At 41.2% G+C, this 22,128-nt stretch overlaps 1 protein-coding gene across 4 annotated transcripts in view; it reads left to right on the top strand.

Annotated features, from left to right (window-relative positions):
• The window catches only part of SEH1H (Transducin/WD40 repeat-like superfamily protein), a 110,790-nt gene that overhangs the window by 7,065 nt on the left and 81,597 nt on the right, over positions 1 to 22,128 (top strand). For all 4 annotated transcript variants that reach the window (XM_087694568.1, XM_087694566.1, XM_087694570.1 and 1 more), the window contains exon 4: positions 14,727 to 14,804. In XM_087694568.1, coding sequence (XP_087550694.1) covers positions 14,727 to 14,804 — 78 coding nt within the window. The remainder of the gene's footprint in view (positions 1 to 14,726; positions 14,805 to 22,128) is intronic.

Raw genomic sequence — 22,128 nt, 5'->3', positions numbered from 1 at the left:
AGAAAAGGTTGATTATATCTCTCTTTGTTGAAATTTGTCTTATCCCATTGCTTGAAGTATATTTGGTCCTACAGTTTCTTTATAAGCTGGAAGTATTTTCAAATAGTCTTTAACATACTCTTATTGCATCCATTTAGAATCTACATGAGAGCAATCTTCAAATTTCAAAAGAAACTTTTTGAAAATGTTACTTTCTTGTTTTCTAACATGAAAGACTATTTGCTGTGGTTTAAGTCTCTCTTTTATTCATCCACTTTAGATAGATTCTCTATTACAAGTTCCAATGTGAAGGCTCTTTATAAGGCTTCAAAAGATGGATAGGAAGAGCATTGTGAATTTTCCTATGCTTTGGAAGTTGTAACTTGTAACAAACAATATCTAACCTTTTTAGTGACTTAAAATGACCCATAATTTCTTGTTGTGAGCTTAGTGACTTAGGATGAAGGCTTGTTAAAGCTTCTTAGATAAGCTTTATCAAATTTCAGCCTCACCGAATTTGCTTCTTGTATAACCAAGTGCTTTCGGTGCTTATTTGTTGCTTTCTTTTATTTTTCTTGAGATCTTTGGATACCTTGTTTGACTGACCTGGATATAGTTGCCAAGAAATCCGTTTCATAAGAATAGGAAACTCGTTTCATATCTAGGTATTTCATAAACGTATAAAACACCTATTTTAAACTTTTATAAATGCCATAGTTTAAATATATTGGGACTTTTGTAATCATTGTTTATTGTGGATTTACTTAACATGTTGACATGGATATTGACCTTGATTGTTGGAGTTTTACTTTGAGTCGTTATCCATAATGATTGCACATATTGATGGTTGCTTTTATAGCTAAAGTTGATGTTGGGTATGGATAGTGGACCACGATGCATACAAATATTGATGCTATGTTGAATGCTCATTTGTATTGTGTAGAATAATGAATAATGTTAATCTATGTTTTCTATGTCACATGGATCATACAATATATTTATATAAAACTTTTATTTTTAAAAATATGTCAAATGAAACCTGTTTTTAACATTTTATGAAACTTGTATGAAACCTATGAAACCCGTTTTTAACATTTTATGAAACTTGTATGAAACCTATGAAACCCGTTTCAAAAACCCTTGGCAACTATGGACTTGGGCAAGCGTTGTATTCATATCACACACGAACTCATTATGAAAATATCTCTCTTTTTGTTTTGAGAATAGATAGTAAGAGCGGTTTTTCATATATGATCTCAAATGATGCTTTACTTGTAAAAGTATGAACTGTGTTGTTACATGCATATTCTACCGAAGGTAAATACTTTTTCCATTGTTGATTGGCTTTATGGCAATAGAACTTTAGTATATCTGATATTGTGAGATTGACTATCCCACTTTGACCATTTGTTTAAGGATGACAAGAAGAAGAAAAAGTAAGTTTATACTCAAATTTTCAAACAAAGTTCGTTAAAAGAGACTAGTGGTTTGTGCATCTCTATCACCCACAATGGATTGTGGTAACCCATGATGCTTGTTGAAGATTTATTGCATAAATATTCTGGCCATAGGTTGAGACTTGATAACCTTTTTGACTAGAATAATATGAGCATGCTTGATGAACTTGTCAATAATAGTCAATATGTCATCATTGCTGTTTGTTGATTTTGGTAAGTCAAAAATAAAATCCTTAGTAATACTTTTCCAAGGTTAGACTAAAAGTGTCCCACAACAACACTATTTGCTACTTTCTAAATTGACTATAAATGGTTGGAGTGACTCATTTATTCGCACTCCCATTTGTGTATGTTGCACAGTATGCATGAGATAATCATGGTGAGACATGCATGCTTGCTAGTTGAATCATGTTTAGTGATGAGTAATCATCACTCTTGTCTTAGTTTCTTATTTAAAATGTTTAGTACTAATACTCTCGAACAACCTCCAAACTCATTGATCTTGTTTCTTTACTTTTGCATAGCATCATTATACATGAATTATTTTTAGGCAATCTTCAAAATTTGAGGGGTATTTGAAAAATCTGCCTAAATTGGAGGGGCATATTAGGAACTTTAACCAAATGCGAGGGGGAATTTTAAGATTTTTGAAATTTGGGATTGTTTTGGGATTTTGTGGTGGGCTTTCACCACTTTGGGCTCTCCAACAATAGTACTTTAAAGAAGAAATGAAAAGTATGTGTGCAGCCTTCATTTTAGTTTGTCTTTGTTATTTACCTTTGACACTAGCCATGAGTGGGTTTTCACTACTTCGGGGTTTTTATTGAGGATACAAACTAGGGTTTGCAGTGAAAACTCATTGTATGAACTTGACCAACACACAGTAAACTCATACGGAAATGCAAATGAAGAAAAAGACGACGAATGAATGAGAAATATGGATAACAAAAGGGTAAGGGAGCGATACAATTGTAAGCTCGAGGAGGTGAGATTGTCTAATTGCTAGTATCTCTCATGAGAGTGGGCCGAGGGAGAGTATTGTCCTCCAAGCCTGGATCCTAAGTGCAACAGACCACTAGTATCAATAAACAAATCTGGTGTCGACTACTTTGGCAGCAACATAGACGAAGAATTGAAGATGGTTGTCCCATGCAACAAGTCTACAGAATGATGACAGAGAGCTGAATACAGCAGGGGAGCAGGTTGGATGTCAAAAAATAGTTAGGTTAGAGGCAGAGGATGACAAAACACAAGTGTGTACACACTGATGACGTTCTCTATAGGTAATGGCAGCAGCTGGAAGTCAAAATGCAGTAGGCAGGAGTGGTTACCAATGCAAACCTTGTGAGAGGAGAGGACTGAAGCTCAGCTGAGAGTGCAGTAGACAGTGTGGAGAGTGAAGCACAACACCCAATGCAATAGATTGAAAGAGTGTGACAACTGAAAGTACAAAGTACAACCCTAAAACCTTAGGGTTGTAAGGGGTGTTCACACCCGAGCATGATAAGTGCTCGTAAATGTGTAATATAGGCACATACGAAAAAGGAGAATAAGTTTAGGGGAAAAAACCCTCTCATATCGAGAGTAAAAGGTGCTCCAATGTCCTACTGAACACCGATACTCCTCTGTGAACGTAGGCGTGAGTGAAACCCAACAAACCCCCCCTGGAGTGAAGAGTGATAAAAAATACAAGGATCATCCGCCACCAAAGGAGATCAAATTTAAAGCATTGCTAAATGCTTCAAATTTGTGACGAGGAAGAGCTTTGGTGAAGATGTGTGCCACATTATTGGTGGTAGGACAATAGACAAGGCTGATATCACCTACATGTAGCCTTTGTTTGACAAAGATAATGTATCTCAATGTGTTTCATGTGTGCATGAAACACTGGGTTTCGTGCCACTACAATGGCACTTTGATTGTCAGTGAACAAAGGAGTAGGCTCCACAACAGATACATCCAAATCAGCTAGCAAGTGTCTAATCCATACACATTCAATTGTGGTAGTTAAAGCTACCTTGTATTCAGCTTCATATGACGATGTGGCAACAATGGATTGTTTTTTGCTAAGCCAAGATATGCAAGATGAGCCAGGAAAGAAACAATTGCCACTAGTGGAGTGACGTGAATCATAATCACTAGTCTAATAAGAATCACTGTAAGCATGTAAATGCAGTGGTCCCCCCTTGGCATAAAGCAATCCAAGAGATCTAGTACCCTGCAAGTAACGTAAGACATGCTTAACAACTTGCCAATGTGACATGCGTGGCTGATGCATATATCTACTCAGGGCTGAAATTGCAAATTGTATGTTCGGCCTAGTGTTGCATAGGTAAATAAGGCATCCAACTATTGGAGCATATGTATGTATATCAAACAAATCACTGTCATCATGCAATGACAGCTTCAGTCTAGGTTCCATTGGTGTATAGACTGGCTTACAATCCTGTAAGCCAAACCTCTCAAGGAGTTTACCAATGTATCTTAATTGTGATAAACCAATACCTCTAGCATCATGTATGGACTGAATGCCCAAGTAATAATGCAAAGACCCCAAGTCTGACATCTCAAAAGTTTGCTGCAAATTTTGTTTAAATGCTGAAATCTGATCAGCATGTGTTCCTGTAAGCAAAAGGTCATTAACATATAGACAGATGATCAGCATGGATTCCCTCTCTTTACAGATGTAAAGGGTAGACTCAAATGAGCTGTTTATAAACCCTTGGCTGAGTAAAAAGGCATCAGTCTTTGCATACCAAGCTCTAGGAGCTTGTTTCAAGCCATATAATATCTTTTTCAGCTTGCAAACCAAGTGTTTGGATCCCTCAATTGCAAAACCAATGGGCTGCTGTATATATACTTCTTCATGAAGTTCCCCATGTAGAAATGCAGTCTTAATATCTAACTGATGCACAATCCATCCATAATGGGCAGCCAAAGCAACCATAGACATGATGGTGGTCATGTGGGAGGTAGGAGCAAATGTCTCCTCATAGTCAATGCCTTTTTTCTGTGCATAGCCCTTAGCTACAAGCCTTGTCTTATATTTGTCAATGGATCCATCTGCATTCCTTTTCAGCTTGTAGACTCGTTTTGTTCCAGTGGTTTTTTTCCCAATAGGCAAAGACACTAAATCCCATGTTTGATTCTTAATGATAGAATCAAATTCAGCTTGCATTGCTGCCATCCAATGCACATTATATTGTGCATTCTCAAAACATTCAGGCTCCTCATAATCAATTGTACTTGCTGCCATAAAAAACTCCATGGTATGTGCAGTATCATGGATTCAAGCTTGCCTTCTAGTATGATCAGCCATGGGAGCATCCAAATGACTATCTTTCATAGTTTGTAAATACCATCTAGGCATTTGTCTTGTCTCTTGATTGTGCACAAACTCTTACTGAATTTCAGATTCAGCACTTTACTGGATATTCAGATCAGCCAATGGTTGATTTTTTGCATTTTGTAATGGAGTAGCTGGTTGAACATTAAGTTCACTTGTTGAAACTCCAGTTGAATCACCAAATGAAATGGGCAGCAGCCCTTAAAATACATCACGGAAAGCCTAATATGTGTCAAAACCAACAAGGGATAATTTTGATTTGTCTTGTCTCTTGATTGTGCACAAGCTCTTACTGAATTTCAGATTCAGCACTTTGCTAAATATTCAGATCAGCCAATGGTTGATTTTCTACATTTTCCAATGGAGTAGCTGGCTGAACATTAAGTTCACTTGTTGAAACTCCAGTTGAATCACCAAATGAAATGGGCAGCAGCCCTTCAAATACATCACGGAAAGCCTGATATGTGTCAAAACCAACAAGGGATAATTCTGATTTTTATCAAAGAGTACATTCCTATTGACAAATAACTTTTTAGAGACAGGATCATATAGTCTGTAGCCTTTGCTCTCACTACTATATCCCACAAAAATGCATTTGAGAGCCTTGTTATCCAACTTTTTTCTAAGTACCTAGGAAATGTGTGCATATGTAAGATACCCAAAGGTACGAAAGTGCCCAACAGAAGGTCTCCGTCTGTTCTAAGTCTCAAAAGGTGTAACATTCTTTAATGCTTTGGTGGGGCATCTGTTCAAAACATGGCAAGCACACATAATGGTTTCCATCCAAAAACTATGTGGCAAGCTCTTTGCTTTCAGCATACATTTGGCCATCTCCATGAGTGACGGATTCTTTCTCTCTGTAACCCCATTCTGTTGTGGAGTATAAGGAGTAGTGAACTGATGAACAATGTCCTTTTACTTCAAAGAAGAATTCAGCATAGACGACATATATTTTTCCCCTCGGTCCGAACAAAGAGTCTTTATTTTATAGCCAGATTGGTTCTCAATAAGTGCTACAAAAGCAAAAAATTCATCATACGCTTCTGACTTTTTCACTAAAGAATAGACCTAGCAGAAGCGAGTAAAGTCATCAATAAAAGTCACAAAATAGTAACATCAACCCAATGACTTTGTCTGCATAGGGTCTTATACATTTGAGTGTACTACCTGTAACTTGGATGTGACTCTAAAAGCAACATCACAAGGAAACGAAACCGATGCATTTTTTCCAAAATACATCCTTCGCATAAGTGCTCAGTAGGTCTCTTCAAAAGAGGTAATCCATCTAGCATCTGAGTATGTTGTCAGAGTATCAAGCTACCATAGTTCACATGCCCTATGCGAGCATGCCATAACTCCTTATGTAACATAGTAGGAGTAAGAGAGGACGCTAAGTACGCTGATTGATCAACTGAAAGAACATCTAGCTCATATAACCCATGACATAAAGTGCGAGTCAAGACCAAAGTCATGTGTTCCTTATCTCTCGCCATGCATCTATCATCATCAAAGGTGACTTGCAAACCACAACGTGCCAAATAAAAAATAGGGAGTAAATTCTTTTGTATACTTGGCACAAACAAAGCATCCTGTAGACGGAGAATAGAGCTATCAATGGCTGTGAGCATAATCTCCCCATTACCTCTAATAGGGTATGATGCATTGTTGGCACACTGGATAGAATTGCCAACTGGAGCTACATCAACAGAAGCAAATAAATCTCTGCGAGATGTGATGTGCCTAGAAGCACCACTATAAAAAAACCAAGTGTCTGCATCCTTAGTAGAGCTAAATGCTCTATTAGTCCAAGAAGAGTCATAAGTGCAAGTATAAAAGCAATAGTCATTGTTTGTAACAAAGTACGTTGACTCAGTAGCAATGGAAGGAGCATCGGAAACAAACATCCCCGACTCCTTTTTCTTCTCCTTAGCTATGCACTTTCTACACTCAGTGATGTAGTGGTTTGGCTTGTTGCAATAATGGCATTTATCCTTCTTGGCTTGTGTGCCCTCTTGTTTTTTATTACCTTGTGAAGTACTTGAAGTCCTAGAGCTCTGTGGAGCATTCTTTACTTGGCTGTCCTTGCCTTTCTGTTATGCCATATAAGTTTGCTTAGAGGCTATGACATCCACACCATTGTTTCTTCTTGTTTTCTTCTCCTTTAGAAGCAAGCTGACTAATTGAAGAAAATTTATCAGTTGTGGGCAATCATCATGGTGAGGTTTAGGGCCGTATGAAAGGCCAAGTACGAAGGCGGTAATGAGTTCAATGTAGTAGATATCAACAATGTATCTGAGTAGTACTCATCGACATTCATAAGCTACTCACGCAAGTCTTGAATTTTATTTAAGTGATCCTGCATAGAATCACCCTCATCTATCTTTAGTGTCTTAAGCTCTTTCTTTAAGAAAGAGATGTGGGTCTCATTTTTACTAGAAAACATTTGCTCCAAAGTTAGCTAGGGAAGAAGTTGCAGACCGAATGTGAGGGATGATAGACTGTTGAACTGCCAATGCAATTAGCAACAAAGCTTGTGCATCTCGTGTATCCTATGCTTTTTGAGCTGTTGATATTTGGGGAAGTGACTGAAGTGGAGAAGCTGAGGTGTCTGTTGTCCTCGTCCTCTTGGAGGAGGAGTAGCAGAAGCCACAACTCCAGGTCTAACTTCTTCGCCATTGACATAGTCCCAAAGATTTTTCACAATCATGACATTCTTTATCATGAAGAACCAAAGTGAGTAGTTGTTACCATCCAATCTGTCCTCCTTGGATACATAGGTAAATACATCCCCTCCTTGATTTGCCATGATAATCAATGCCGAAAGAAGTAAAAGAGCAATGTCCAAGTTGGACCAACATGGAAATCTCCAAAATTCTCAGAAATTACAACAAATAGATTGGTGCAACTAGCAAACTGAGATACACTTTATCAAAATCGTGTGTAATGTACGCAGTTCAAAGTGCATTCAATGCTTAACAACACTGTATAAGTAAAAGCCTCAAAATTTCTTGCCCAAAATTGTCAAAAATAGTTTATTTAAGATAAGATTGCAATACATTTACCAATGTCTTCACAAAACCCAAAAGCTTCAAAATTTTGGACTTATTTGCGAAGAAATTTTACATCAATCGTGTCCCAGACACAGATCCAAATTCCTGTGACTGTGTGGGCATAAGCTCCTTTTTCCAAAAATTAATTTGAAATAAAAATTAGGTGATACTCTAAAAAAAATGTACGTAGTATAGAAAAGCAGCGTTGTGATGATCAAAGGTGGCGCTTGAAGGGCACGACTGCTCACTAGGTGACACAGACCAGGGCGGTGACGGGGGTGGTATAGACTAGGTATTAATAGTAGGGCTAGAGTCCAGGCGAACATTGGAGGCAGCGCTGTGGGCGTATGAGGTAGCGTTGTGGGTGGACTGGCTGAGGTAGCGCTGCGGGTGGACAAATTGAGGCAGCGCAAGACAGTCCAAACGGGCAGGTGCAGGATAGTTCAGGCGGACTGGTGGGCTGCTAGCGGGGTATAGGACGGGTTGTGCTGGGGTCATAGTATCTCGAAATGCCATTTCTTTAGCGCTGAAATGGACCGACCGTTTCGGACCAGGACGAAAATGAAAGACCACTGTTTCGCAATCTTGCGGCCCGTTTCTGAGTGGTTATCCAACGTTGGATTGCAATTTGATTCGTTTTCCTTTCCGACTCGTATGCGCAGCACACTCCGGCAGCTCTTGCCTCCTTCTCCTCGGACCTCTAGCTCCCGCCTTCTCTTCCTTTTCCTCTTGCTAGTGCTCTTCTTCTTTCTCTTCCTCTTCCTTTTTCTCTTCCTCTAAGCTCTTCTTCTTCTCCTTCTCCTTATGCTTATCTTTCTCCTTTTTCTTCTTCTTTCTTCTTCTTCTTTTTCTTTCTTATTCTCTTTCTTCTTTCTTTTTCTCCTTCTCCTTTTCCTTCTTATTCTTTTTCTTCTTTTTCTTATTCTTTCTTTTTCTCCTTGTTTTTCTTATTCTTCTCCTCCTTTAATACATTACCTAGGTCTTGACTCCTAAAGGCTAATCATATCATGGCGTCGGACCCATATTGGAGGCACGTCACTCCAATTAAGGGATTCGAGGGCTTTGACGGATCATAAAATTGGCGGTGCAACTATTGTGGATTGGAGAAATCAGGGAGTGTAATGCGCATGAAAGACCACTTGGTATGCGTTCCCAAGAAAGACATCGGGCCTTGTGCAAATAGACTGGTAGAAGTAACAATAAGGCTTTATCTTTGGTGCCGAAAGCGTATAGGTATTGAGCTAGAAAAGGATGAATTAACACCACATCGGGCTAATGAAGCATAAGTGGAGCAAAGAGAGGCTAGTGGGCCTAGTGGCGCTAGCTAATTTTCCCTTCTTCCATCTTCTCCTTCTTCTTCTTCTTCTTCTTATTTTTTTCTTCTTTTTCTTCTTCTTTCTTTTTCTCCTTCTTTTTCTTCTTCTCCTCCTCCTTTGATACATTACCTAGGTCTTGACTCCTAAAGGCCAATCATATCATGGCATCAGATCCATATTGGAGGCACGTCACTCCAATCAAGGGATTTGAGGGCTTCGACGGATCAAAAAAGTGGCGATGCAACTATTGTGGATTGGAGAAATCAGGGAGTGTAACGTGCGTAAAAGACCACTTGGTATGCGTTCCCAACAAAGACATTGGGCCTTGTGCAAATGTGCTGGCAGAAGTAACAATAAGTATCCATCTTTGCTACCAAAAGCGTATAGGTATTGAGCTAGAAAAGGATGAATCAATACCACATTAGGCTAATGAAGCACAAGTGGGGCAAAGAGAGGCTAGTGGGCCTAGTGGTGCTAGCCAAATTGAAGGTTCCAGTGGCCTATAAAAAAAAAGTGCATCCATATCTGTATTGGATCCAAGTGTTAAAAGGACTCCGTTGCCACCTTCTAGTGGTGGTGGGTAAAAAGGCTCCTTGCATGGTGTAAGTATCCATGCAAGACTTCAGAGGTAGGCAATTGTGGAGGCAACTAGGAAACTCACACGCTTATTTATTCGGTGTGCTATCCCTTTCAATGTGGCCACTACATATCAATGGAAGAAGACAATCAGGGCAGTAAGCTGCATAGGGTGTGAGTAGGAAGGCCCATCTGTAGATGCATTATGCACACGAGAGCTTTGAAAAGAGAAAGCATCCATAGAGGCTCAATTGGAGTCCTTGAGGGAGACGTGTGAAATATAAATGCACAATATTATGCGATGGATGGTCAAATATGCGCCGAAGGAATGTTTACAATGTTTTGGTGTCTTCATATAAAGACACCATGTTCAATAAGGCCATCGATACCTCTACCTCAGGTCTTACCATCATAGGAGCTTTCATTTGGGAGCACATGCGATAGGTCATCATGGACATAGGAGTTCAAAATATGGTACAGGTGGTGACAGATAATGGAAGCAATTGTGTGTCTATGGGATGTATACTTGAGGAGAAGTTTTCTAGCGGATTCCATGTGCATCCCATTGCCTTGACTTGCTTATTGAAGATATTGGATAAATATCTTGGGTAGATAACATTTTCAAGACGGCAACAAGCATGATAAGATTTGTGAAGAAGAGGCCATCCGTCACAAGCATGTTTCGAGCCAATAGTACACTTGAGCTATTGAAGCCCTCCACCATTAGATTTGCTTATATTTGTCCAAATTTGATACGGATCATTACATGCCAGGAATGACTCACATGGAGTGAGAGAGAGTCTCTAAAGGCTCTTGCTTTTAGGCATAATATTTTAAATGAGAGTTGGTGGGTTGAGGCAGAGGCATTGGTGAAAAGTCTCACTTCTATTTATACTGTATTGTGTATTATTGATATGGAGGGAAGTACTTTGTGGTTTCTATATGAGTATATTGATAAAATTCGCGAGGCCTTGCTTCGCAACATTTTTTTGGCCTAATACAAGTAAGTTTTTGTTTAACTTTTACACATGTAATTATTTGGTATTAACGACTTTTTGATGATTGATCATTATTCTAACTTTTAAGTTTTTAACTTATTTTATCTATAGGGTTGATGAGATTTGTGTAGTGTGGAATGCACGATGGGATTTGTTTCATAAACCAATCCATGCTGTCGCACATATCTTGCATCCCCTTTGGTGTAGCGAGAATCAGTACACTAGCGAGGAGTTAGAGGAGGGGTTCATGGAGTACATGAGGCTTCTCACAGGGGATGATATAGATATGATGAGAAGAGTATAGGATGATTTATTGGCATTCCGCAATCATTCTCTTCATTTTGGCCGATCCACAGCTAGGCTTCGAGAGATACAACTTCAGCCTTGGGAGAAATACGGCAATTGTGCTCCTACTTTGGTATGCGATTAGTGACTTTTATATTTTGAATCTTAATTATCTAATGTATTATGCAACCTAGATAATAAAATTCCATTCAAAGTGGAGCATTCTTTTGTGTTTTCTTGTTCTTTTGATGGTTTCTATGAAGAATATGAAGAATTTGTTGAAGTTCTATTGTGGTAAATCTGTGGAAGAATTGCTATATGATGCTCTGTGGAAGAATTGCTATATGATACTATGTAAATATTTGAGAAGATTGGTGTTGTTTTTTTTCTTGTGGTTGATTAAAATATAAAGAACATGCTTGTTGATAATACAATATAGATTTTATTGTAGTAGATTCCCCATTTTTTTGGTGTTTCTCGTGGGACTCTAGACCTCCATATGCAAAAGAGAAGCATGGGCATGGTGAGAGAGAGTGCTTGGAGAGAAGATGATAAGAGCTTTAGCCTCTTGGTCTCTCACCCTCGCCCTCTCACTTTCTTACTCTCAATCTCACTCTAACTCTCACTCACTCATTTCACAATGAAAGTAAGAAGGCAAGTGCACAAAGTTTGCATGCACATGGATAGTTTATTCTATTCATTCTCATCCTTTTCTTACACATTTTTAGGGTTAGGGTTTTCCCATGCCTCTTGGGAATCCAACCCACTTTTGGGTCTCAAGACCGGTCATCTCTTATTGCATGTTTTTCTTATGGTGAGAATAAACTAAAACCTTTGTGACTTTCACATGGGAGTTTATGCTATCATTACAACTTGCATGGGGCTTGCCAGTAAGTTCTGTAATCTATCGCCCACTCAAATGTTGATTTTGCGGCATGCATATTAGCAATTGCCAATTACTTAACCTCAATCTCTCAAATTTGAATAGAAACACATTGCCATTCGCATTCTCTCACAGGATTGTAGTTTAGGGCCTGTTGAGAGGAACTTGAGCACATGGGCTCTCTTCCACACTAAAAAGAGAAACAAGCTCAGAACTGTCTACCTGGAGCGTTTAGTGTTTTACCATTGTAATCTTCAGCTTTTTGAGAGGACCGCTTTGTCTCCTGAGCCTTCACAGGTAAATTGGTAATGATTAGTATTATGTATAATTAACTTTTTAACCTCGAGTCCTTGACACTTGACATTGTTAATTTGCTTGGAAGTTGGATTGTAAATTGTGATATGTATGAACATTGAACATATTGAATCTTCTCTCACATGATATATCTTTGTCTCGTTCATCTTTACAGGTGAATGTTGACAAGATTGATATAGAGAAGGTGCGTGACATTCTGTAGATAACACATGAGGAGTGGGATATCTACTCTATGCTCTATAAGGAGCTATCAGCACCGGTGTTTGAGACTCGTGCACAGAGGAGGGTTAGAGTGAGGGCCACACGTGATCGTGCATCACATGCAGAGTCAAAGCCAGAGTCTAAGGATGAGGCTGAGGCTCCTTCATTAACTTCTCGGTTAGGGTCCTCAGAGTCGGACGAGGAGATGGTGCATAGATCCTCAGAGTCCAGATGAGTCATGAGTCACGACTTGTGATATATAGGAGTCAGTTTAGCAATGCAGAGTCCAGACTAGAGGTGCCAGTTGTTCATTGATGTTGATACTTATAGCCTCACTGGACTGTGGAGTTTTGACAGATTATTCACATGACATAGTTACTATCATTGTATCTTGATCCCACTTATTATGCATCTTGATTCTTGTTCCATTGTTCTTGATGCTAGTCTTCACTGCTCTTTAGATCATAGATTATTCACGAGTCATAAATTCTAATTCATTTTGTTGCCTTAAGTTTTGAAAATTGAGTCTTAGTTGTATTAAGCTGTCTTAAGTTTCAACCATTGAGTCCTTAGTCTTGACTTCTCAATCTTCACTTGTGAGTCGTGAGTCGTGAGTCGTGAAATGTGTAATGAATCATGATTTCAATCATATGACATAAAGACTCAAAGTTTTGTATGAAATTTGGATACATGTTGTAGGCATTGATATATTTATATATCCACATATTACTGTATTTTTTGAAGTGTACAATCTGAAACGCCGTTTCTCCGTTTCCAAAATTTGGCCGAAACTCTGAAACTCCGGTTTTTCCCGTTTCCGTTTCTCCCATTTTCGAAACCCCCCCATACTATGGTTGGGGCATAGTGGGCAACGCTGTTGGCGCTTGCTAGGAGGCTCTAGGAAGAGCACCATTGGGTGGCACTGTTTAGCTGCTGAGAGCAGAGCAGGTCGCGAGCTGCAGGCCTCTAGAAAGGTAGCTCGCGGGCACTCTTGAAGGTTGAGACCAGAGCAGAGCTGAACTGAGCTGAATTCAGCTTTGATACCAAATGTGAGAGGAGAGGATCGAAGCTCAGTTGAGAGTGGAGTAGATAGTGTGGAGAGTGAAGCACGACACCCAATGCAATAGACTGAAAGAGTGTCAATTGAAAGTACAAAGTACAACCTTAAACCTTAGGGTTGTAAGGGGTGTTCACACTCCAACATGATAAGTGCCGGTAAATGTGTAACATATGCACATACGAAAAAGGAAAATAAGTATGGGGGAAAAAACCTCTCATACCGAGAGTAAAAAGTGCCCCAGTGTCCTACTGAATACCGACACTCCTCTGTGAGTGTAGGCGTGTCCTACTGAACATAGACACGTGTAGGCGTGAGTGAAACCCAACAAACCTAGCATGCTGAAGTGGCAAGAGATGCGGGACAATAGCTGTGAATGAGGGAGCAGCCTGCAGGGAGGAGAAGACAATAGAGCCAGTGGAGGAGTGTACAGAAGGGTGGCACCACCAGCAGACGAGTGACAACAACCAGCAGGCAAGGTGGCATTGCCAGCAGATGGTGCCAGCAACCAGCAGGCGAGGTGGCATCACCAGCAGTAGGGCAGCAGCTGGGAAGAAGAGATGACGATGATAGTAATGGAGGAGGAGAGCCAACATTTTCTTATTGGAATGTATGGAGTATCATGAAAAAATGTTTTAATGCTTTTTGGATTGTTTTAAGAGCTAAGAAAATGCTAGAAAAATATAGTAAATTGAATGACAAATTTAGGCGACTTAACAGTTTACCAACTATTATTCAAAGAACTAAAAGAAGCATGTGTACAGTCATATCTTGATTTGTTTCTAGCTTTTATGTACAAAACCAATAACAACTTTTCATGGTTCTGCTTGATGTGTTGTCTGATTTTTAGTGATATAATAAGACTGGCAACTATGCATCTTATATTTGTAATCTGAGAGTAGATTTTAGGTTGATGCAAGTCTACATGGGGGATGAACATCTTATTTTTGGGGTGTGATGAGTATGTCTCTTAAAGTAGCTTCTAGACCTTTGGCCGCTGAAATGTTCAAAAACTTACCTCTTGATCAATTGGGATTATAATAGATGTTAAGCTTGGTTGTCCTTGGAGCAGGAGCAGGTAAAACAGCAAGATTTTATTTGGTGGCTTAAAATGTGTTTGATCTAAGAACATTAACTTTAGGTTATAGCCTTGGTGTTGCTTTTTGAATATGTAACTGAGATGCATTTAAAATTTTACATTTTTGGGCAAAAGAGGGTTTCACATGTCTTCATTTGGGCCTATACATAGTCTTTTTGTTGTAGGTAACTTTTCATGCTGATGGATATGCAAGGGTGTATGAGGCTTCAGATCTTTTAAATTTAACAAAGTGGCAGCTCCAGGTATGGTGTATCTTATCCAAGTTTTATAGCTTTTCGATATCCTCAACATCAACTTCTAACAGACACTGCAAATACGCATCAAGCACATTCTCCAATCATTCTAGATCTACCTGTGTTAAGGTTAATAGACTAGTTTAGCCCACATTCCAAATTATCAATATGCATGACTTATGACCAAATGCAGCCAGACAGGGCACTCATTACATAGCACTTGTATATATGTAGAAAACAGTCTATATACGTGCAGACATGATCTGTGCAGCAAGGCTACTGTCTTAGACTTTTCCATGTGGCCATAGAAGGAATGACAGCTCGGTGCGGTTGTGAAAGATGACAGAATGGTGCGAGAGTAGGAAAACAGCAGGCTATCCTTAATAGACAGCGGTGCCCTTTTTTATTCATTCCTGTTGCCACAAAAGCAGTTTCTAATTGACCAAACATACAGATTAAGCAAGATTCCATTTGTCTTTTAAGAGTGGCATCCATTTCAAGTCTAAAACCAATGTTTCTTGGGTTCTTAGCCCACATTTATTGTTGATACACACGTACTACATTGCACATCTCAAATTGTTCATTAGAGTGGCTAGCTTCAATGCCTGAGATATCAACAGAAATCCCATTGTAACTCCAACAAGCACACTTTTTAAAGAGAGAGATTTAAGACAGAATCACATTAAATGTGGGAATCCAGATTCCAAAATTGAGATGAAAACCTACCATCAAAGTATGCAAGAAAAGTTTAAAAAGCTTTGTGGTATTGTCATTTAAGGTTCAAAATTCAATTTAAAAAAGAGATGGCCGGAAAAGAATGTATGTGCGTGACACAATTATGATGATAGAATGGCCGGGTCACTCTCCCAAATTCAACTTAAAAAGGGAGAGAGAAAGAACGAATATGTTTGACATTTTGCTGGTGGCATAATACAAACAGTTATCTTCTCCTTTAGCAGGCATGTAGACTGCCTGTTAGCTTCACTTGGCTATCAAGGACCTGTTGGAAACCTTCTTGCCCTATCACTTCAAGTGCTAGGAGTTCCAAATCAACTTGCTACGTCTATCAAGTGAAGAGATAAAAGATGGAAATGTAAAGCTACCTCAGTTTTTCACTAAAGTTAATCTCAAAATATGGGCTAATTTCGTTTGGTGTCGCTACAGCCCGGGAACAAATTCTAGATAAACTTTATTAAAAAGATGAAATTAAGATTTGGTAGGACATTGGCACAAAAAGTTCCATGGAAGGGATCATAGTTGTCAGGTATGAAAGGTATGATACGGTACGGTACGATAAAATACGGTACTAAATGGTACCTTAAGATTTTATAAGGTACGGTACGATATTAGTATGACAAAAAAAAACTTGATTATTTTGGATAAAAGATAATAGAATAGATATTTCAAGTCTAAACAGCAATGCTATTAGAGTATATAAGATGAGTACTTGAGGGTAACATGCCAAAGCCTAATGCGGAATGTGCAACATGCACTACTGCTACCTACAACTTATAACTACATAGATGGGAGTGGATACATCATACATGCATGATCATACAAATAAGAGAATTGTGGGCTTGAGAGAGAGAAGATTGAGAGCAATTGTTTGAATCTCAAATAACCTAATCTCATGGGAGAATCATATTAATATAAGGAGCATTTTGCTCGTCCCAAAGTGTAGTTCAAATGGGAAAGATACATCCATTAAGTTGGTACCTTATGGTACTAATACGTAAGGTACGGTACCTAAAGTATGGTATAGTATCAAACCTTTCGTACGTGGTACTAATGCAACTAGAGAGAGAGAGAGAGAGAGAGAGAGAGAGAGAGAGAGAGAGGAGAGGCTTGAGAGAAAGAGGGTGTGAGAAGCTTGAGAGAGAGAGAGAGAGAGAGAGAGAGAGAGAGAGAGAGAGAGAGAGAGAGAAGGTTGAGAGAGAGAGAGAGAGAGGAGAGGCTTGAGAGAAAGAGGGTGTGAGAAGCTTGAGAGAGAGAGAGAGAGAGAGAGAGAGAGAGAGAGAGAGAGAGAGAGAGGCTTGGGGGAGAAATAAGAAAGAAAGAAGAAAAAAAAAAGAAATGAAAAAAAAAAAGTTGTAGACTTAAAGTAGAGTGGCCAAAAAGTGCCCATTTTTTCGTGCTAAATCGTACGGATACGTACCGTACCGTACCATACGGATCAGTCCGTACTACGTACGGAGACAATCCTGGAAGGGATCCATGGGCTGATCGCTCACTTTGGATCATCCCTCTTCTCTACATCCTCACCAATTGCCATTAGACCTTGCCACCATCATCTTCATTGCTATCTTTTGCTGCTAGGATTCATTAGCACCATCTTTGTTGCTCCATTGCCTTATGTGGAGATATGCTAGGGTTTGCATAAAGAAATAGTGAGTGTACAATCATAATTGAAACACAAAGAAGTCAAACACAAATGCAGAGATATAAAATGCAAAAACGCAAAACACAAAAATGCAAAATGCAAAGTGCAAAGCACAAGCACAAACACAAATAGAAAAGAAAGATAACTTCAAAGTGAATGAATAATGTTGTAAATGAAGGAAAGAGTGCACATGATGTTGGAGGGTAGAGCTGTCCAGTAGTCAATGGCTCTCATGGGAGTGGGCTGAGGGAGCAGTTGGAGTGTGATGTCCATCAGAGATGGATCTCGAGTATTGTGACCACCAATCGGAGTTGAGATGATGTAGAAAGTGGAAAGGCAGCAGGTTGGAAACCAAAACGCAGTAGTTTACAAGGCTGGAATTAGTAAATGTAGCAATCAAATGGCCTGAATGGGAAACAGTGGGAGGTTGGACATTAGAGTTGTAGAAGGAAGATTTGATGCAGATTGAGCTTGCATTGCACTAAATGCAAGCTGAATGATGCTCGGGAAGAGGCTGGATAGTAGGGTGGTAACAGTGGATAGGGTGCTGGGGTGTTTGGTGATGATGTGGTAATAGTTGTAATTGGTTGGATAGCCATTGGAGAGAGAGTTGATGGTTGAACTTGCAAGACAAGGGATGATATTGAATGGTGGGCAGCTTGTCTATTTATACATAAGCGGATCCTTCAAAATTAGGGTTTGGCTTATGAAACATAGGCACTCTCTAGGACCTCACACAATTTACTGAAACTTTGGGTAATTTACATGTTTTGGGGCTGTTTTGAAAAGCTAAAAAATTTGTAATGCATTTTTTAGCTGAATACCACTTAGGCCCAAAACTGGAACTAGAAAGGGATTGCAAGTGAGCTCTAGCCCATGATTACCTTGATGCGTTCTAGCCCAAAGTAGCCAAGGTATTGGACAAAGGTGTTAGAATTTGCCAATTCTATGGGCAGCGCCCAATGTAATCTGTGTGGTGTGGATACTTATTAAAGCGTCAATCTAAGGTGTGTACACCTAGTGTCTTAGAAACTTAAAGTAGTGATACTACGCTCTAAAGTAAAATAAACCTTACTCTAGTTAGTTGTGTCAGAGCGCAGCGATGCGGAAGCGTGGGACCAAGACTGAGAGAGAGAGAACGCAGAGAGGAGAGAGAAAGAGAGTGGAAGATGAAGATCTGCTCTATAAAGTGTGTTGTATACAAAGATATGCAGATATGTACACGGGCGCAGTGCACGGGATTGCGTGTCTCCACCTCGACGATGCAACCTGCTGTTCACCTCGAAGTCCACTGCAGTCTGCACGATCTCCAACCTGAAATCTGCAAACAGAGATGTAATCTGCTGCACAAGCCTCCAACCTGAAACCTGCGATCAGAGACGGGAGAGACTACAGAAGATCGGCTATAAATACCCAGAAAATGGGCGCAAAAAATAGGCAGGTCGGCTGCATTAAATGCAGTCGACTGACCAGGTACAGGTTGGACTGCCACGTGGTAGTCCGCCGATTGGGCAGTCCGATTGGCTACCGACAGGATCTAATCGCTAACACCCCCTCTTAGAGCCTGGGCGGAGCAGAAGCCTGAGGGATCTGGAATGTCTTCGAAGTAGAGCCTGGGGAAGCGTCTTTGTAAACAAATCTGCAAGATTGTCCTCCGTCTTGCAGTACTCCACAGCGATGGTCTTATCCAGAAGCTTCTCTCTGATGAAGTGGTACTGGATTTCTATGTGCTTCGTTCGAGCATGGAAAACAGGATTTTGTGCCAAGGCAATGCAACTCTCATTGTCGCATTGCAGCAAAGTAGGACGAGTCTGGGAACAGCCAAGCTCCTCCAACAATCTCCGAAGCCACACAGCCTCACATGTAGTGGAAGACGCGGCCCGATACTCCGCCTCAGTAGACGAAAGGGCTAGCGTGGGCTGCTTCTTGCTACTCCATGAGATAACACTTGCACCCAAGGTAAAACAGTAACCTGTTGTAGACCGCCTGTGGTCCACATCACCAGCCCAATCCGAGTCGCTCCAACCTGCAAGTACAAGATCTGAACCACCTGTGCCTGCTGGATAATGAAGCCCTAAATCAGATGTCCCCCTCAAATACCGAAGTATCCGCTAGGCAGCCTGTCAATGCACCGTCTGAGGTTCACTCATGAACCCGCCAAGAGACCAACAACAAAACAAAGATCAACACGAGTGTTGAGGAGCCAAATCAATGATCCAATCAACTGACGGTAGAGGGAAGCATTCGCCATGGGAGAAACTGAATGTGAAGTGGCCTTCCAGTTCGGATCCATAGGAGTAGAAATGGTCCGACAATCCTCCATCGCAAAAGAAACCAAGAGCTCTTGTACATATCTCTGCTGAGAGACGAAAATCCCCCTCTGAAACTGATAAATCTCATGGCCCAAAAAGAAATGGAGTAGACCCAAATCCGTCATCTCGAACGTTTGATGTAAAGTTGCCTTCGTCTCTTTGACCTTCTGTGCATGATCACCTGTGACAATCAAATCATCAACATACAACACAAAATGCACACAACCAGCCTCGGAAGTGTGTACATAAAGCTGCGGATCGGCCTTGGAACGCCGATATCCCAACTGTGACTGAAGGAACGAATCAATCTTCTCGTTCCATGCACGCGGAGCGTGCTTGAGGCCATTCACGGTCTTCTTCAACCTGTAGACTTTCCCATCTGAAGATCCAAAGCCAGGAGGTTGCTCGACATAGATCTCCTCCTTCAAATCACCATTGAGGAAGGCCGACTTCACATCCAACTGGTAGATAGGCCATCTTCTATGGCCAGCCAAGGCAAGAATAGCTCGAATAGTTGCCATACGAGCAGTGGGAGCAAAAGTGTCATGACAATTAATCCCTGGGCGCTGTGCAAAACCTTTAGCAACAAGGCGAGCCTTGTGCTTGTCCAAAGAACCATCGCTAAGGTACTTGGTCTTGAAGACCCATTTGACGCCAATCACCTTCTTATTCGGGGGGCGAGGCACGAGAGACCAAGTGCTATTCCTCTCAATAGCCTCCAACTCGGCTTCCATAGCTTTCTGCCATGGTGCGGATTGTAAAGCCTCCTTCACGGAGGTGGGCTCTCGATCCTGCGTAACATGGGTCATCAAACAATAGTTAGAGCAAACAAGCTCCGTAGAATGTGCCTGGTGTCTCCGTGACCGCCGCGGACCATCCTGCGGTCCCCACTCCTCAGGGACCCCCTCGATCCCTGAATCACGGAGTGTGTCACGGGCCCAACGAGGAGGAGGCCGGACCTCTCCTCGTCTCTCTCCATCAGTTGAAGACTCTGGGATATCCACCGGTGGTAACTCCTCGGGGGTGACCGGTGGAACAGTAGACTCTGTATCGGAAATAGAATCAGAATCAAAAGGCGCGGGCTCCAAAGGAACTGTCTCGGGAGTCCAACTCTCCCCTGGATCTCCAAGAACGGGATGCTCCTCACCCGTTGCTATGGCCGGAACCTCCACGAACCGCACATCTCGACTGGTGTACACATCCCACTTGACGGGATCATACAACCGATAGCCTTGGGATTGAGAGCTGTAGCCAACAAACACCTGTCTTCGGGAAGCTGCTTCAAATTTATCACAATGAGCTTTGGGAATGTGAACATAGGTATCACACCCAAAAACCTTAAAATAAGAAACATCGGGCTTAGTCCCAAAGTAAGCCTCAAAAGGTGTTATCCCATCAATGGCTGAAGTGGGAGATCAGTTAAGGATGTGGACTGTAGTAGCCACAGCCTCAGCCCACAGAAACTGAGGTGTCTGTCGGTGCTCCAGCATGGTGCGTGCCATCCCGATTACACTTCGGTTCTTCCGTTCAAGAATGCCATTTTCTTGAGGAGTGTTGGTATCAGCAAACTCCTGGTGAATATCTTTATCCGCACAGAAACGAGCAAACTCATTAGAAACAAATTCACCACCCTTGTCGAATCGCAAGGTCTTCAATCGCTAGCCCGATCTGTTCTCCTCGAAGAGAAGCCAATCCTTGAAGTGGGAGAAAGCCTCCGACTTCAACGCCAAGAAATAGGCCCAAGTCATCGTGCTGTAGTCATCTATGATCAGCATGAAGTACGAGCTTCCTCTCAAGGACTCGTTCCTCATAGGGCCACAAAGATCCGTAGATACAAGCTCCATCGGTGAAGAAGACCGCCGCGAAGCTTTGTGGGGAATTGCATCCCTATGCTGCTTCCCACGAATGCAGGAGATGCATGGTTGCTGGCTCACCACTATGTCCTGCAACCCTCGAACAAGCTGTCCACGTGACGCCCTCCGAAGATAATCATAGTTGAGGTGACCAAACCGAGCATGCCATAGCTCTGACTGTGTCTGAGAGGTAAGAAGAAGAGTAGGGAGGGCGGTAGAAGACGTCAATTTGTAGATGCCGTTCTCCTCATATCCTGATGAGAGAACCTTCCTTGACCCACGATCAAGGACTCGCAGCGAATCACTGTCAAACTCCACCAAAAGTCCAAGTGAACAAATCTCATGAACCGAAAGTAGATGATACCCTAAACCTGGCATATGCAAGACCTCTGAGGTATAGGTACCACCACGTCCATCTGGAATAAGCTGCATGTCACCCCGTCCTGCAATAGACACCGAAGAGCTATCTCCAATGAGAATCTGCCCACGCGAAGGTCGCAACTGGGCAACACCAACTGGTGAAGGAGTCATGTGCTGGGAGGCACCACTGTCAACGATCCACTCTCGAGCCTGGGGAGCTGTCATTGCAGCATCAGAAGCATTCGGTGTAGAGTCCTCAATGATAGCTAGATGAAGAAACGCAGCTGATGAGGGTGCAGCCACTGCTCCAGAATCCTTCGTGTGCTTCTTGTTGGTGTCCTTCTTGTCTTTGTCAGGGCAATCCTTCTTCCAATGGCCAGTCTTTCCACAAATATGGCATGTGGATTCTTTGTCCTTGTCCTTCTTTG

Source organism: Lygodium microphyllum, chromosome 15 (assembly GCF_053477565.2).
Source record: "Lygodium microphyllum isolate KBCC chromosome 15, Lygodium_microphyllum_v1.1.10, whole genome shotgun sequence".
In the NCBI taxonomy this organism is placed as follows: domain Eukaryota; kingdom Viridiplantae; phylum Streptophyta; class Polypodiopsida; order Schizaeales; family Lygodiaceae; genus Lygodium; species Lygodium microphyllum.
Note: the sequence above shows the minus strand (reverse complement) of the source record. Positions and strands in the feature narration are given on the sequence as shown.